Source organism: Lycium barbarum, chromosome 5 (assembly GCF_019175385.1).
Source record: "Lycium barbarum isolate Lr01 chromosome 5, ASM1917538v2, whole genome shotgun sequence".
NCBI lineage: Eukaryota > Viridiplantae > Streptophyta > Magnoliopsida > Solanales > Solanaceae > Lycium > Lycium barbarum.
In genome coordinates, this window is record NC_083341.1 from 21,449,277 (window position 1) to 21,465,638 (window position 16,362).

The 16,362-nt window shown below is 32.7% G+C and overlaps 1 protein-coding gene and 1 non-coding gene across 2 annotated transcripts; one reads left to right on the forward strand and one right to left on the reverse strand.

Annotated features, from left to right (window-relative positions):
- Positions 1–9,594: 9,594 nt before the first annotated feature.
- Positions 9,595–14,501, reverse strand: LOC132640697 (cyclic pyranopterin monophosphate synthase, mitochondrial). The gene is made up of 3 exons (XM_060357411.1): positions 14,265–14,501; positions 13,360–13,496; positions 9,595–10,438 (listed from the first exon to the last, which is right to left on the reverse strand). The coding sequence occupies exons 2-3, from the start codon at positions 13,462–13,464 to the stop codon at positions 9,842–9,844; spliced, it is 702 nt and encodes a 233-aa protein (XP_060213394.1). The 5' UTR covers positions 13,465–13,496; positions 14,265–14,501; the 3' UTR covers positions 9,595–9,841.
- Positions 14,502–15,375: 874 nt separating this feature from the next.
- TRNAQ-CUG (transfer RNA glutamine (anticodon CUG)) lies at positions 15,376–15,447 on the forward strand. Its single transcript has one exon. It is a non-coding gene; the product is annotated as a tRNA-Gln (tRNA).
- The last annotated feature ends 915 nt before the right edge of the window (positions 15,448–16,362 follow it).

A 16,362-nucleotide genomic window follows, 5' to 3' on the forward strand; every position in this document is an offset into this window, starting at 1 on the left:
TTGTGACTGTTGGTGTGGTTGTGAATAAACGTTGTTACAAATGGAACTTGCTCAAATTTTTGAAGATTTTGTTTTGTTGGCATGTTGTGGATTAGTCACTTTTATTATTTTATTTTCTTTCTTAGCTTCTTTAATTAGTCTTGTAGTTTAGGTGTAGGTGATCCTTTGAGGAAAAATTGTGGAAACTCTTGACTTGTTTGGTACTAATAGAGTTAGTCTCTTGCATCTGAAGCGTTTAATTGAACATACCCCTCCAAGTGGAATTTTAAGTGAAAAGAGAAGCAAGATGCATAAAAGGAATGATCTTTGTGACAACTTTTTGGATCATTTTGTGACTCTTTACCTACTAGATGAGTTTTACTTGAGATGATGAGATATTGCTCTATTTGTTCTTGCTTGGGAAGTAAAATTGATCCATCTTGACTAGTTCATATGCCATGTGTGGTGAGTGTTTGTTGAATAATTCTTGTGTTTACTTTTATCATCTAGAACTTGCCCAATTAGTCTTTCAATGCTAATTTTGATTATGTTGGTTGGAGAGATGACCTTGGCTATCTTTGTGATTTTTGAAAAAGCCTCTTTAGCCTTTCCAGCCTACCATTGCATAAATAATATCACTAGTAACCCCATTTGAGCCTATGACCTTTTCTTTGATTGCCACATTACAAGCCTTTACCCTTTTTGATGAAAAGTCTCTCTTCTGAACATTTACCTCCTTGAACATGAAATTGTGAATTTGAGGCCAAAAGCCTAAGTTGGGGGTGCTAGTGTTTCTTGAGAAGTGGTGAAGTTTGGTGTAGTGGAAAGTCAAAAGAAAGGAAGAAAATTTGAAAAATACAAAAAGGTTGCAAACTTTTTGTGCCAAAAAAAAAATAGAAATCAAGAAAATGGTTGCACAAAAAGAAGTTGGAATAATTGGGGAAACTAGTATGCAAAGGAAGGAGTGATGTTTTGAAATGAAGAGGAAAGCGGACAAAAGGTATTGTGTAGTGTTCAAGGAGGGCGTAGTCACTTGTATCCCAAATACTTATCCTACCCTTCCCTAAGCCTACATTACAAGCTTAAAAAGTACCTATGTGATATCCAACCAAATGTTCTTGAGTTAGTGATGATTGAAAATAAGGGCAAGCTTATGGTGTGATATTTGTTAGCACTGGAATTTCTTTGTTAAGTGCGAGTGACTTTGTGTATATGTCCCTTGTGTTGTTGTTGTTGTGAATATAGTGATTTTGGGACTTTATTTCTTGTGAGGGCATATGGATTACGATAGATTGGTGATGTTCAAAAATTCCAAGTTGAGTCAAATGAGCATATCTAGTAAGCTAGTGGTTTTGAGTCACTTATTGAGGCTTGAGTGTTGTCGCTTGATTGTTTTGAAACTCCATTGCGTTCTTGAAATTGTATTTTGAAATGAGGGAGTTATTTGGTTGAAGTTTCACATGCTTGTAGCCTAATTATTTGTACCAATCAAAGTCATGTTTTTGTGCTTAAAGAGGATCCTCATTGAGATTTTGGTTTTGATTTGCTTGAGGACAAGCAAAGACTTTAAGTTGGGGGTGTTGATGTGCCGCGAAATTACGGGATATTCGATGCTAATTCCTTAAGCTTTTGTGACTCTTCAAGCACTTTTGTTGTTACTTTTTGTGTATTTATGTTGTTTTGTAGGATAAGATGCCCGGAGAGCATAACGGAGCAAAACCGAGCAAAACGGATCAAATTAGAGCAAAAATAGAACAAGAAGCACTTTCTGGCAGCACATGCTAGTAGCACTTGCTGCAGCATGTTGTGCATGCGAGCAGCACGTTGTGCAGCATGTGCTGACAGAGATATTTGCACAACATGCTACGATTTTGCTCAACATGCGACTGGCATGTTGCACATGCGACACAAGATGCGAGTAGCATGTTGTGCACGCAGGGTATTTTTGTCCAGATTTTGTTCCCGTTTTGGCACTTCTATAAATAGAATGCTAGGGTTTGTAAAACTTATCTTTGGCCATTTCATACAAGTTTTGGAGACTAGGCTCCTATACCACACTTTGGGGTTGAAGATTTGAAGATTTGATTGAGCATTTCTTAAACCTTTAATCCATTTCTTCACTTCCTTGCTTTGTATTGTATATCTAAGTGTGTAGTATTTATTTTCTTCACTTGAATCTTGTTTATGGAAATATTCTATGATTAAAGTGTTGGATGAAACTCTTGTTTTGCTTATGTATTGAATGATTTTTATTGCTTTGAAGTGGGTCTTTGTCGATTTAATTAATCTTGTTCTTTAATGTTTCTTAAGGGATTAGCTAACCCTAAGACTCGCCCATTTACTTTGATTGAGCTCGGAAGAGGAAATCTAGGTTGGAAAAGATTAATTAACAAGAATTTGGGTTATTACCCATCTAATAACTTGAGCTAGGAATAGGAAAGTTACTTGAGATTCAATTGGTTATGCTTGATATCACACTCTAAGGCTTGGAAAAGCTTAGAGTGAAATTCATTGATTTGGTTGGAAGACCTTCAATGAGATTTTAGAAACCATTATCTATTAACATAAACCCGCTCTTAGTTGTAATATCATAAAATATATTGGATCGTTACTTGAGAGCTCCTTGTATCCAAGCTTGTGGTCATTGATCATTTTACCCGCTTTCTCGGTTAGTTTACACTTCCGCATCAATTATAATTTTCTCAAAAACCAAAATATTATCTATCGTTTGGCTTAGCTTGGTAAGTGAAAGTTCCTTACTTTCTTAATCGCCTAGTATACTGTTCCCTATGGGATCGACCCCGACTCATAGTTGGGTAACTATATTGCATACGACCGTGTACACTTTCTCTTTGAGGAGTGGATTTGGACGTTATCACTTATATATTTTAAAAAACAACTAGCTCTCTTACATTACGAATATATGATGTTATACTTTAAAAGTAAATAATTGACTCATACAAACACACACACACAAATATTGAATGATTAACCATCTCATATTTGAAGTTTTGTTTTTCTTATATTAAGAATTATGTTAATTGACTAAAATACTTTTAATTAAAAATCATATATTCAAATCGTATTATTCTTAACATTAAATTACATCTATGATTTATATTAATTCCCTTTTTATTCTACATTATCTTATCTACCTTTTAATAATCTCGTAAAGATATAGATGCAATTTTATTAGAATATTCTTTTATGTTACCCAACTTATCATTACATCTTTTTTTTTTATTTAATTATGTGAGTTTTATTTTTAATGCATAAAAATACAATCTTTATTGAATTTTTATTAAATACTGAAATTCAACTGTGAAAAATCACTTTATATAAAGGAGAAAAATCATTGTACATAAGATAAGGTCAAGTTAAATCTTTTGTTAGCATTCAACAAAAACAATGTAATTATACAAGTTTTCAAATATACTATCTTAGGCTATATTTCTAGCAAAAAAAAAAAATTCTACATATATAACTCTTTTTATAGTGTGTATGTAGTAGATCAGCATGTAGTCTTCTTCTTTTTTAATTTTCTAAGGAATAACTAACATTTAATACAATTGTTACGTAATGAAATACGAGAAAAATATTAAAAAAAAAAGACCAGTTTAACGTTTTTAGACTAATTTACCTGATTTTAAAATTAAATATATTTAAAACTTTAGTTACAAAATTTAATCTAACCAGTTATATTGTCCTTCAATGACATATGTTCAAATAGTTTAAAAATAATTGTGACGCAGGCTAGACTCGAACCCGTGAACCGACGGTTGCAAGGTTGGGTTGGTTACCACTGGACTCCAATAGTTTCATATGTCTAGTGGGATTAATCAAATTGTATTTATCCGTTTGAATAATTAGAGGGGCACACTAACAAGGTTAAGTTTATAAAATAAAATAAAAGGATCAAATCAACCCATAATATACAAAAACACATGACATTGGATGATTTACACAAACGTAAATGAAAAAATTAACGATTATTATAACTACATCATCGCACGAGACATTAGCTACTATATGATAATAAATTCGTGTGTAGAAGTTAGTTACGTAATTGAATAATGTAGGTAAGTAGTGAATCTGTTGTTATAATTCAACCAAAAAAGTGTAATTATGTATGTTATCGGATGTATTATCTTTTGTCTTAGTTCTGTCATAAAAAGCTAGTATTATAGTCTTAATTCTTCAATTTTTTCTAATTCCTATAGTTAGTTTAGTTGACCATCAGACGACTGCATTCGACGGATCGACCAAGTTAAAATATTTTTTATCATTCAACAAAAATAATATAATTATACAAATATTCAAATATGCATTCTTAGGTTATAGTTCTGCCACAAAATTATTTTTACATATATAACTCTTGTGTATAGGTAGTAAACCAAAATCCGTTTCTTTCAAAAAAAAAAATTAAGATAGAACCTAATTTAATACAATTGTTAATTAATGGAACGTGAGAAAAATGTCAAAAAAAAAAATAAGAGGATTAATTTCATATTTTTAGACGAATTTACCTAATTTTAAAAGTAAATATGTTTAAAACCTTAATTACAAAACTTCATTTAATCCATTATATTATTCTTTAACGATGTATGTTCAAATTGGAAAAAACAAATTGTGACACGAGCCAGACTCGAACCTGTGAACTGGTGATCACAAAGTTGGTATGGTTACCGCTGGGCTGAAATAGCTTCATCTAGCGAGTGGGTTTAATCAAATTGTAGTTATCCGCTTCATAATTAACAGTGCAGAATAACAAAGTTAAGTTCATAAAAAAATTATTAAATCAACCGATAATATACAACAACATAGAACATTTCATGATTTACACAAGTGTACATGAAAAATTAATGATTTAGCAAATATATTGTAACTACATAATTTGCACGAGACATAAGCTACTATACGACAACAAGTTCATGTGTAGGAATTAGCTTCATAAGTGAGTAAATGTGGTAAGTAGTGAAGTCGTTGTTATAATTCAACCAAAATAATGTGATTATACATGTTATCAAAAGTATTATCTTATGCCGTAGTTCTATCACAAAAAAATATTAGTATAATCTTAATTCTTTGTTGTTTTTCCTATTCTTATAGTTGAATTAGCTGACTTTCGCATGATCATTCGGCAGATCAACCAAGTCAAATATTTGGTTAACATTAAACAAAAATATTGTAATTATACAAGTAATCAAGTATAACATCTTGTGCTATATTTATATCAGAAAATTATTTTCCACATATCGAAGCTATACATATATAATCTCTTGCTATAGTATAGGTAGTAAGCCAAATCTTATTTCTTCAATTTTCTTAGAAAAAAATAAAAAAATATTAGTTAAGGGAATGTGAGAAAATATAAAAAATAGATTAATTTATCCAATTCTAAATATATTTGATACCATAGTTACAAATTTTAGTTTAACCTGTGATATTACGCTTTAATGATGTATATTTAACCAAATCAAATTTGTTGTTAGTATTCAGTTAATTTAACTATAGAAGCAATCAAATATAGTACTATCTTATGCTATAGTTTTATCACAAAATTAATTTCTCCATATATAATTCTTGTTATAGTATAGGTAGTAAACCAAATCTTATTTATTTTATTTTCTTAGAAAAATCTATAATTTAATATAATTATTAACTAATGGATTGTCAGAAAATATAAAAATGCTTAATTCTATAATTTTTAGATGAATTTATCCTATTTTAAAAATTAAATGTGTTTATACAAACATCATTAAAGGATACTATAACATGTTATTAACTATAGAAAAAAATATGTCTAAACGCGTAATCAAGTTAGTCTTTCATTATTTATCAACATTTACAGTTCTTTGAATAAAATTACTAATAAAGTGTATATGCTTTAAAACATTCTTTATTCTACATCAAGTACAAATTATTTTATACATTTAATATAAGTAATCAAGCTAGCCTTTCATTATTTTCTCTTTTCAGAAAAAACTTACTACATAAGATAGTCAATTATTTTAGTAGGCGTTTGGACATGCGGTTTGAAACCAGCGTTTGGACATGCATTTCATCTCATGGTTTCAAACTCCAAATCATCCAAAAAGGCGTGATTTGGGATTTCAAACCATGGTTTCAAAAATTTTAAATATAAAAGTTGACCCATAAGTTTATATATTATAAAAAAGACCCATAAGTTGGTAAATATTTTTAACAATTACTCCCACCGATCATTTACCAACCTCATTAACTTCTACCAACCTTTATTTATGTCTACCATGTGGGAGGATTATATTAAAGAGTCGTTAAATTACTATTCATGTTAAATTTTCGTTTTTATTGAACTAAAGTTTAATCAATTGATATTGTATTTTTTCGAAAGGCCTAGTAGCGTATTAATTTTGTTATGAACTATGACTTGCTCATTTGGTAAGATTGTATAAGAATTGAGAATGTTTTGATAGTTTTCACAATTGTGGAGTTTTTATGTTCATAAGAAAAAATACAACTTAAGATATCAAAATTACATGTTCAAACATAGTTTCAAACCATGTCCAAACGGCTCCTTAGTTATGAAAAAAGCTTTTAGAGGGTAGATATGAATAAAAGAAAAAATAAATTTGCTAGTCAAAGTGTTGGGAAGATAACTTATTAAATATGTGTAGAGAGGAGAGAGAAACTTTTACTTTTGTTGCATTGTAAATATAAAGTGATAGAGAAAGATAAAATTCAAAATTTTCATTTTACAGGGTATAATTGGCACAAAAAAAGTGGGAAGCATCCATAATACCCTCCCCCCCCCCCCCCCCCTTTCCCCAACAATACCAGTGTGAAATGTTTTAAATGTCTCATTCTGCCCAAAAATCATTTTCCTATTATATATAGTGTAGCAAAAACAAAAACAAAAAAAGTAATACACCTTTTCAAAGAAAAGATGTACCCCTTAAGATTGGATGACTCATTTTCACAATGAATAGGTGTATCTTTTAAAGAATGAGCAACACATTTTCATAATATATTGTGTGTCTTTTCCAAAGGTGTGATTAAATTTTGAAACACTTCGAAAATAAATTCCAACAGAAACATTTTTTGGGATGTTTGCACAGAACTTTAGATTCATCAAATCTCACCCTGGAAAGAAGAAGAAGAAGATGGGAGGGAAATAAATTTTGAATGATTTAAAAGTGATAAATGAATTTTTAATAATTTTAGAAGTTTTAATATTTACTCACAATTTTTTAATAATTGTAATCCAAACTACAAATCCCTCCGTTCACTTTTATTTGTCGAGTATTCTAAAAATAGAATTTCACTTTTACTTGTCACTTTTAGCATATCAAGATAAGACAATTTATTTTTTCCTGTCCCTAGTATTAATTACTTACTTCAAATCATTTTTCAAATCCAATAAAAATATGCATCAATTAATATGAATACGTTGGTAAATTATGTACTCTATTTATTATTTCTTAAATAGCGAGAAAAGTCCAAAGTGGACAAGTAAAAGTAAACGGATGAAGTAATTAATTGTTCTTTAATTATCAACGACCTGGTCATCCTTTTTCTTCGTTCTAAGACTTGAGGGGTCTTTTTTGCTCCAAAAAACACCATCCTGCTAAACCATTATCATGTTTTCCCATATTAATGCATTTTAGGCTTGACTTTCGCGATAGTAGACCTTGTAGTGTTTTCGAAGTTATACTTTTTAGTTTAAATTCTGCCACTGACACTTTTTTCTATCCTAAAATCAAGAATATTGACTTTTTTATTTTTTATAGAATGTCAAAACGTAAAAGAGAAATAAGATTAAATTCTATCATGAGGTAAATAGAAGGAGACATACTCAAATTGGAAAATAATGACAAAAAAGAATTAGAAAACAAGCAGTTCCTGTTTTAGTATCCATCATATAGTTTCATCATTCGGCTATTTGGTTGATGTTGTCTGCATCCTGACGAGAAGTTTTACTATGTGCCTCTGTGTGAGGCTTTTTTTTTTTTTTTTTTTTGTAAGATAAAGAAGTTGACCCACATCTTACGCTTTTGGGTCCACAAATTTTGAGATCACTTTTTTGTCTCACAAAAAAAAATCTCACACAACAAATGTCAGGTGTGTGAGGCACATTTTAAAATTACTAAGGAATGAGAAATCTTATATATGCATACTAAACACTCTTAAATGATCAATAACAACCTAAATTTATAATTTTTATATTTTAAGAGAAAACTAATGTAATCTATTCTACATTAAAGAGAGAGTCTGATATTCATCGATCAAATCATTTACTCAAAAGTATGATAGTTCTTTTGAAAAACTAACTAATCATCTCGAAAATAATTTGTCACATCTAAGCAATCACTCAACACTTTTATGAGCTCCTGAAAGTTAATGGCATGGATAAATATTTTTAACAATTTAAGGTAACGGAAAAACATTTTATCAATGAAAAGTTTTTTCATATATACTAAATACACTCTAGATAGAATTTTATTAGGGGAATACATTTTTGTTTTTTTTGCTCTTTCCACTAATATAGTTGTGCATCAGAAAGATCCTAAAGAAAGATAGAAACATAGCATAACATCCAAAACTTGAAACTAGGGCATTAGTCCTTCTTATCCTCCCAAGATTATGTCTTCTTTTTCTTTTCTTTCCATCAGCTTTTACACACTACATAAAATACAGATGATGAATCTTATACCTATCAACCAAAAGTTATCAAAGCAAAGGATATATGAAAGGAAGGTTAATAAAGCAATGTCACTGTGCTGATAGGAGCTAGCATAAATCGTGAGATGTTAACAAAATTAGCTAAATGTCAAGCTTCTTAAGCTATCAAGTACTACTATTCCTGGAAAAAGAAAAAGAAAAAGAAGTTCCTTCAACGGTAAGGAGATTAACGCAGCACGGGTTCAGTTGGAATCCCATCTTCACTCTATCGAAAATGAAAGGAGATGACAAAGAATCCGGAAAAAGAAGGAACACAATTTGGAAAAAGATTGGTTGAATAATGCTGCATCTGATTCCTTGAAGATAAACAGCTATTAAAATTCTCACGCAAACAAATGCACAAGAATTCATTCTTATAATTGCCTAGAAAGAAAGTTGCTAGTAGCAAACACATTTGATAGACCTATAATTGGTTGTGTGCAACACGTATCTTTGCCGTTAACTCTTCATTCAGCATCATAATCGCTTTATTCAGATACTTCAGTGACCCTAGCTGTGTGCCATACATCGACACACCAATAAAACACAAAATTTCAAATACTTGAGTGATATGATATCACAGTAATAGTACCAAATACTTAAGTGTACTACCAACACAATCTGAGGAAAGCCTAGACATTGCCCTTCTGGGCTATGTTGTTTTAATTAGGTGAATGTTACATCAACCTTGAAATTCTAACTCTTTTTAAATAAGTTATTTTAAAATTCTGGTTTAGTTGCAATGTTACCGTTCCTTTGCTGGCTCTTTACTGTATTTACTACTTACTAGTGTAAATTTCCTGTAAGGCTTGCTCTGAAACTCGAAGAGCTTGGGCTGTGTGTAGTTCAAGAACTAACAGAGTGGAAGTTATTTTATGCTCCTGTAACTAAATCTAATTAACCATGGCAAAATAATTAGTGCAATAGCTAAAAGGTAGGAATTCAAGGAAAACTTTCTCAAAAAAATGTCTTACACTTAACTCATCCTGTTTAAATCAACTACAGAAGTATCATTTTCACTAGCTATCTACTTATTTCATAATGCAGAATTACCACATTCTATAGGAAAGGAACATTCGATGGAAGGGGCATACATCATATTCCATATGCACTGACTTGCATGCCCTTAATGCACTTGCCGTATCACATCTTTAGATTGTGATCATTTGTCCCTGGACCAGTCCCCACTTTTACCTCCAGTTTTACGTTCAAGCCTGATATCTGTAATCTGGATATTCTTCGAAGCAGCCTTGCACATGTCATACACTGTTAGACCAGCAACGGTCACAGCTGTCAAGGCTTCCATCTCTACACCCGTTTTTCCATCCGAGGCAGCTTCCCCTTCTATTTCAACACTAAAATCTTGAGGGTTCAAAGCCAAGTCCACTCGAACATGCGTCAAGTTGATGTTGTGACATAGTGGGATGAGATTGCTTGTTTGCTTCGCTCCGCAAATGCCAGCTAATTTTGCCACACTCAGGACATCACCTTTTCCCATTTGATTGGCTGAAACAAGATCAAACACCTTCCGTCCTAAAATAACCTTGCCACGTGCAATGGCCACTCTCTTGCTAATATCTTTAAGAGATACATCCACCATTTGAGCTTCACCTTTGCTGCCAATATGTGTCAATCCAGCGAAAGATTCTTTACCATCCATTTCTGCAGTACTAAGATTCAAGTCTCGTGCCATACTTTGATTGTCTATGGAACCTGAAAGGCTAGATGGAGGAGGTTCACCAAAAACAGATTCCATTTCCTAGTAAGAAGAAGACCAATATTTTAAGGAAGCTTCAGCAAGCATCCACTGCCATATTTAGTAGCTTCAAGCTCAATTATGCAAATAATATCTCCCCCGTGATAATCAATAAGAATGTGATATTAGAAACTTAACTTCTTTTGCAAAATATGAGCCTGTATTGACTGTGCCCCCTCTTTTTCCCTTTTGATTAGTAAGAACGCTGTACTAATAGTAACTTTCAAGGCTCATCTTTTACACTCTGCAGATTAAGCCATTCTCAAAGCTCTGTTTGAGAAATAAGTAAACATTCTGACCAACTAACATAAATGGTTCATGCACAAACTCTATGGTTATAGGCAGAATATATTGACAGCCCCTTAAACTTGCCAGTAAAATTTATTTAGACACTCGAACCACGACATGTTTTGGTTGAGCACCTGAACATATGATAAAGTGCTCTTGTTAAGCACTCTCAACTCAACAACAACAACAACAAGCCCAGTAGAATCCCACCATGTGGGGTTTGGGGAGGGTAGAGTGTACGCAGACCTAACCCTCACCTTAAAAGGTAGGGCGGCTGTTTCCAAAAGACCCTCGGCTCAAGAGAGGAAAACAAGACAAAAGGTCAGATAGGGCCAAGCATATCAAAAACAGTATGAAAACAAGGAATAACAAAAGCGAGAAAGTCATGGTAGAACAGTCCGGAAAGAAAGGAGCATTAACTACTATAGATAAATAAGATAATCTAAGTACAAAGGCCCAACAAATATAAGCAGAAATCAATTGCAGAAATCAAATGGCAATAAACGAATAAGCAAAACTACAACTACTATGGTAAAAGGATAAGCAACCTAGCCTTCTATCCTAATCTGAGTCCTCCACAACCTCCTATCTAAGGTCATGTCCTCGGTAAGCTGAAACTGTGTCATATCCTATCTAATCACCTCTCCCCAATACTTCTTCGGCCTCCCTTTACCTCTCCTGAAATCGTCCATAGCCAACCTCTCACACCTCCGCACTGGAGCATCTGTGCCTCTCCTCTTCACATGCCCAAACCATCTCAGCCTCGCTTCCCGCATCTTGTCCTCCACCGATGCCACTCCCACCTTGTCCCGGATATCTTCATTCCTAATTCTATCCCTCCTAGTGTGCCCACATATCCATCGCAGCATTCGCATTTCCGCGACTTTTATCTTCTGAACGTGAAAGTTCTTGACTGGTCAACACTCCACCCCGTACTATAAAGTCGGTCTAACCACCACTTTGTAGAACTTGCCTTTAAATTTTGGTGGCACTTTCTTATCACACAGCACTCCGGAGGCGAGCCTCCATTTCATCCACCCTGCACCAATACGATGTGAAACATCGTCACCGATATCCCCATCTCCCTGAGTAATAGACCCAAGATACTTGAAACTTCCTTTCTTTTGAATGGCCTGGGTACCAAGCCTCACTTCCTCGTTAGCCTCATGCGGTACGCCATTAAACCTGCACTCCAAGTATTCTGTCTTGGTCCTACTCAATTTAAATCCTTTAGACTCCAACGTCTGTCTCCAGCCCTCCAGCTTATCGTCAACTCAAAATTTTGAAAAACTTTTGCGCATATTCTCAAGTGCGCATTACGTAGATAAATTAACCACTTAAAATATGCCACCTACTTTAATTATAAGAATTAACCTCACTAACTCGTAAAACCTCATGCATGTTCCAATTGATGTTAATGTGTATAATTGAAGGAGGAGGCATATTTAATGTGATTAACATATCTACGTATTGGGCGCTTGCGAACATGTGCAGAAACTTTTTCAAAGTATGAGCGGAAAATGTTTAATAGGAACACTCTATCATGTGTTTAGGTGCTCAATTGGGACAAGTCATAGTTTGAGTGTCTAAATGAAGTTTACTGGCATGTTTAAGGGGCTGCCGATGTATTCAACCTTTACTATAGAAACTGACAAGAGTAATTGGCTTTTCTCTGCATCTTCCACGTAAAGTGGCATTTCTTTTATTTAAAAAAAAAATATTCTTGAAGGAACTTTTAAAAAATTAGCTCGGTACCTCGACACCAACCCATTCAATCAGTGTGTTGCCCCACTGAACAGAGGATGAGATTCTGGATGATTACTTAATTAAAAAAATAAAAAGAAGAAAATCTCAATCAGCTGATTTAATTTAAAAATGTCTTTATGAGAAGGACTTCAAGCCTTCAAATATTGAAACTACCGGTTCTTTATTCTTTCAATGGACCTCAACGTTCATGTGAGGACCACATGGCATAGAGGGTTAGGTCATAAGCGTTTATATCATAAAATCGATTTTCGACGGAATGAAGATGACGTATATGGTAGAACCGTAACCATAGAATACGACCCCAATCAAAATACATACGTTTGTCTCATACACTACGGGCATTGGTGAGAATAGATATATCTTACATCCCAGTGGAGCTACCATTGTTTCTGGTACAAAAGTTCCTATCAAAATTGGAAATTTCCTACCTTTGAGGGTGTGCTTGGGTCCAATTTTCTCATGTTTGGTTGGTCAAATAAGATCCTTAAAAATGACGAATTACTTCTCTAATGGAAATAGGGAAAACAAGTCCCACAAGTGACATTCCACATTGGTTGTCTCCTCCCCACCCTCGAATTCACCTCTTCTTCACCCCCTACCCTACCCCGAACACCCACCCCACTCCGCCCCATAGTATTTGTCTAAATTATATACAAATGCTTTTAGGATAGTATTTTCTGCTTACGTACTTAACACAAGAAATAAGTAAAAAACCACTTATTTTCCTTTGTACCGAACACACCCTGAGTGCCATTTGGACTATTGATTTACGTAATTGGAGGAATAATTCAACTTAAGCCTAAAGTCTCAAAAGAAAAATGTTAAAGTCTTGAAAGAAAACTTTAACAAACTGCTTATGGTATTTATACCTGATTGAGCTCTGAAATAGCTTTGGAAATATCATGACTACCATTATTACTGAATAACCTTCTTGATAAAGGTAATGTTGTTGATACAGCTCGGCGAAGAAACATCACTATTCAACTGCTCCAACTAAAACCCTTAACTGCAACAAGACAAAATCATAAGGAGCAAAGTAACTTTTTGACATAACATTCATTGAGGCATATTCACAAACACCTTGATTACTCTACTTCAGTAATACTGACCAAAGATGATCCTTAATGTATGGGGATTTGACTATTTTAGTCCTCTTCATATATGACATGTAACCAAAATAATCCTTAATTTATGAAAAAAGTGATATTTTAGTCCTCTTCATATATGACACGCAACCGAAATAGTCCTTAATGTATGAAAAAAGGTGATCATTTTAGTCATAAACCTTAAAAGTAACAGCGCAGGTAAAAATATCCGTTAAGTTTAACAAGAAATGGGGCTTTGTTAATTTTGAGAATAACAACTAATTAAGGAGCAAAGTCAATTTTTGACATAAAGTTATCAACTTTCACTGAGGCATATTCACAAACACCTTGATAAATGTACTGAACAAGAGAGAAAATCATCCTTAATGTATGAGGATTGAACTATTTTAATCCATTCATATATATCACGTAACCGAATTAGTTCTCAGTTTATAGAAAAACCGATCATTTTAGTCCTATAACCTTAAATAGTCCTTAATGATTAAAACAAAAGTGATTATTTTGGGTCTGAACCTTAAAAGTAACAGTGCAAGTGAAAAAATCTGTTAAGTTTAACTAGAAATGGGAATATTATTTAATTATGAGAATAACAACTGAATGGATTGTGAGATTAATGTAGGAAGCATAAATTAAAAATAAAATAAAAAAAGAGAGAGAGAAAATTTAACCTGATTCTGTGGACGTAGTGACACTTTGAGAGGAGATGCTGTTGGAAATAAGTAAAGAGAGAGGGGAAGTTCAAGACAACCTGAAAAATGAATCAAAAATTCAAATTAATTTGGTTTAAGAAATTGATTCAGTATGATTTGGTGTTAAACTAGAAAGATGAATAATGGTTTGATATAGATTAACCAAAAAAAAAAAAGAGCTAATTATGTGTTTGGTAGACACTGAAAATGCTTATAAGGCCAGTGTTTCATAAATTAAAATCATTCAAAAGTCCTAAGTTAAGGTGAACAATAAAGTTTAGGGTGTTAATTTGAGGCTTTTTTTGAGCCAAGAAAATATGTTGGAGGTATTTTTAGATTAATAAGCGGATGGACAGTATTTATGAGTTATTTTTCATACGTTTTAGGGGTATTTTTGACCCCTTTTCGTATATTAAATTGAGATTAAAAATAAATAAAAATATTTAACTTAAATTATCTTTTTAATTAATATTTTTTAAGGGGTGTACAAAATATAAACATGACAAGTGAGGTGAACTGGATGAAGTAATCGGGTTTTCCTTGAACACCCTAATGACCTCATGTACCTAATACTGCCAAGTTGCCTCTGCATGCCGTTGTTGTTGCCTAGTCCTTAACATTAGTGTGTATGTAGTTCTTCGTCATAAGTTCTTTCGAACCTAATATTTTCGACAAAATGTATATTTAAATTCATAAAATATAGTAAGTTTAGTACTAAGGGGTCGTTTGGTATACGGTATTAGCTGGGATATTTCAGCACTAACTGTGGGAATAATTTTGTATCATAATTGGTAAAAGGTATAAATTTATCTTGTACCAAAGAAAGTATAAAGTGCATTCGAAACTTTAAGATGAATATTCCATTTTATCCTATTAATCCTGAGATTATTTTATTCCATCTCCTAGATTGGATAAATTAGTTCCAGAATTATAATCCTGGGATAATTATGTCTACGTACCAAACGACCACTAAGAGTGTCAAAATTTGAACCAATCAAGTTTAGATTTTCGATGTATCTATCTATGTTAAGACACGAATAAGGACTTGAAATATATTAAATATGTTTCCGTCAAATGTTAGAACAAAGGTGGTTCCATGGTCTAGTGGTCAGGACATTGGACTCTGAATCCAGTAACCCGAGTTCAAGTCTCGGTGGAACCTTTCCTACTTTTCCTTTTTTCCCGTTTCTCCTCTAAGTACCAAAACTCTAGGCAATTAACGCTTTCTCAACTTTTCAAGTCCCATCTGTCCTTTCTCAACTTTTCAAGTCCCATTTGTCAATTGTTTCATACTTATTATATTGTATCTTATCATATTGTATTGTTTTTTAATAAAAGGAAAACGGTCAAAAATACCCTTCTATTTTTTTAAAAAAAGGCTAAAAATATACTCCATTATAAATTTGGATTAAAAATATCCCTCCCGTTATTAAAATTTTTAAATATATTCCTGTCTTAACGGAAACCCTCAAAATAACCCGATTTTATTTTTAAACCCGATTCAACTAAATAAAAAACTCATATGGTTTACCCCCTCCTGTGCCTAGTGGCTTTAGATGTACGACTCGGGAACAAGTTGGTCACATATGAGTTTTTTATGTAGTTGAGTTGGGTTTAAATGGAGCGGGTTTAAAAATGAAATCGGGTTATGTTGGGTATTTCCGTTAAGATAGAGATATATTTGAAAACTTTAATGACGGAAGGGTATTTTTGACCCAAATTTGTAACAGAGGATATTTTTAGCCATGTTCTCAAAGTAGAGGGGCATTTTTTACTCTTTCTAATAAATGTAACATTTCAATCAATTGTGTTGTATTTTGTCTTTATATAGTATCACATCAAGAAAAGCAAGATGTAAAATAAAATTATTCTTAAGAAGGTAAGATAGAGAATAAAATTAGATCATCAAATACGAAACAATGATAAAATGAGAAAAAACTAAACCAAATCAAGTTAGGTTAGATGGACTTATCAAATAAGAAACAACGATATAATGAGAAAAAAAGAAAAAGAAAAACTAAACCGAATCAAGCTACATTAATAGGGCTTATCAAACCAAAAACAGCGATAAAATGAC

Coding starts and splice junctions, on each gene's coding strand:
- LOC132640697 (XM_060357411.1), bottom strand. CDS start 13,464: ATGTTTCTTCGCCGAGCTGTATCAACAACATTACCTTTATCAAGAAGG. Junction 10,439..13,359: donor CTATTTCAGAGCTCAATCAG/GTATAAATACCA, acceptor TCTTCTTACTAG/GAAATGGAATCTGTTTTTGG.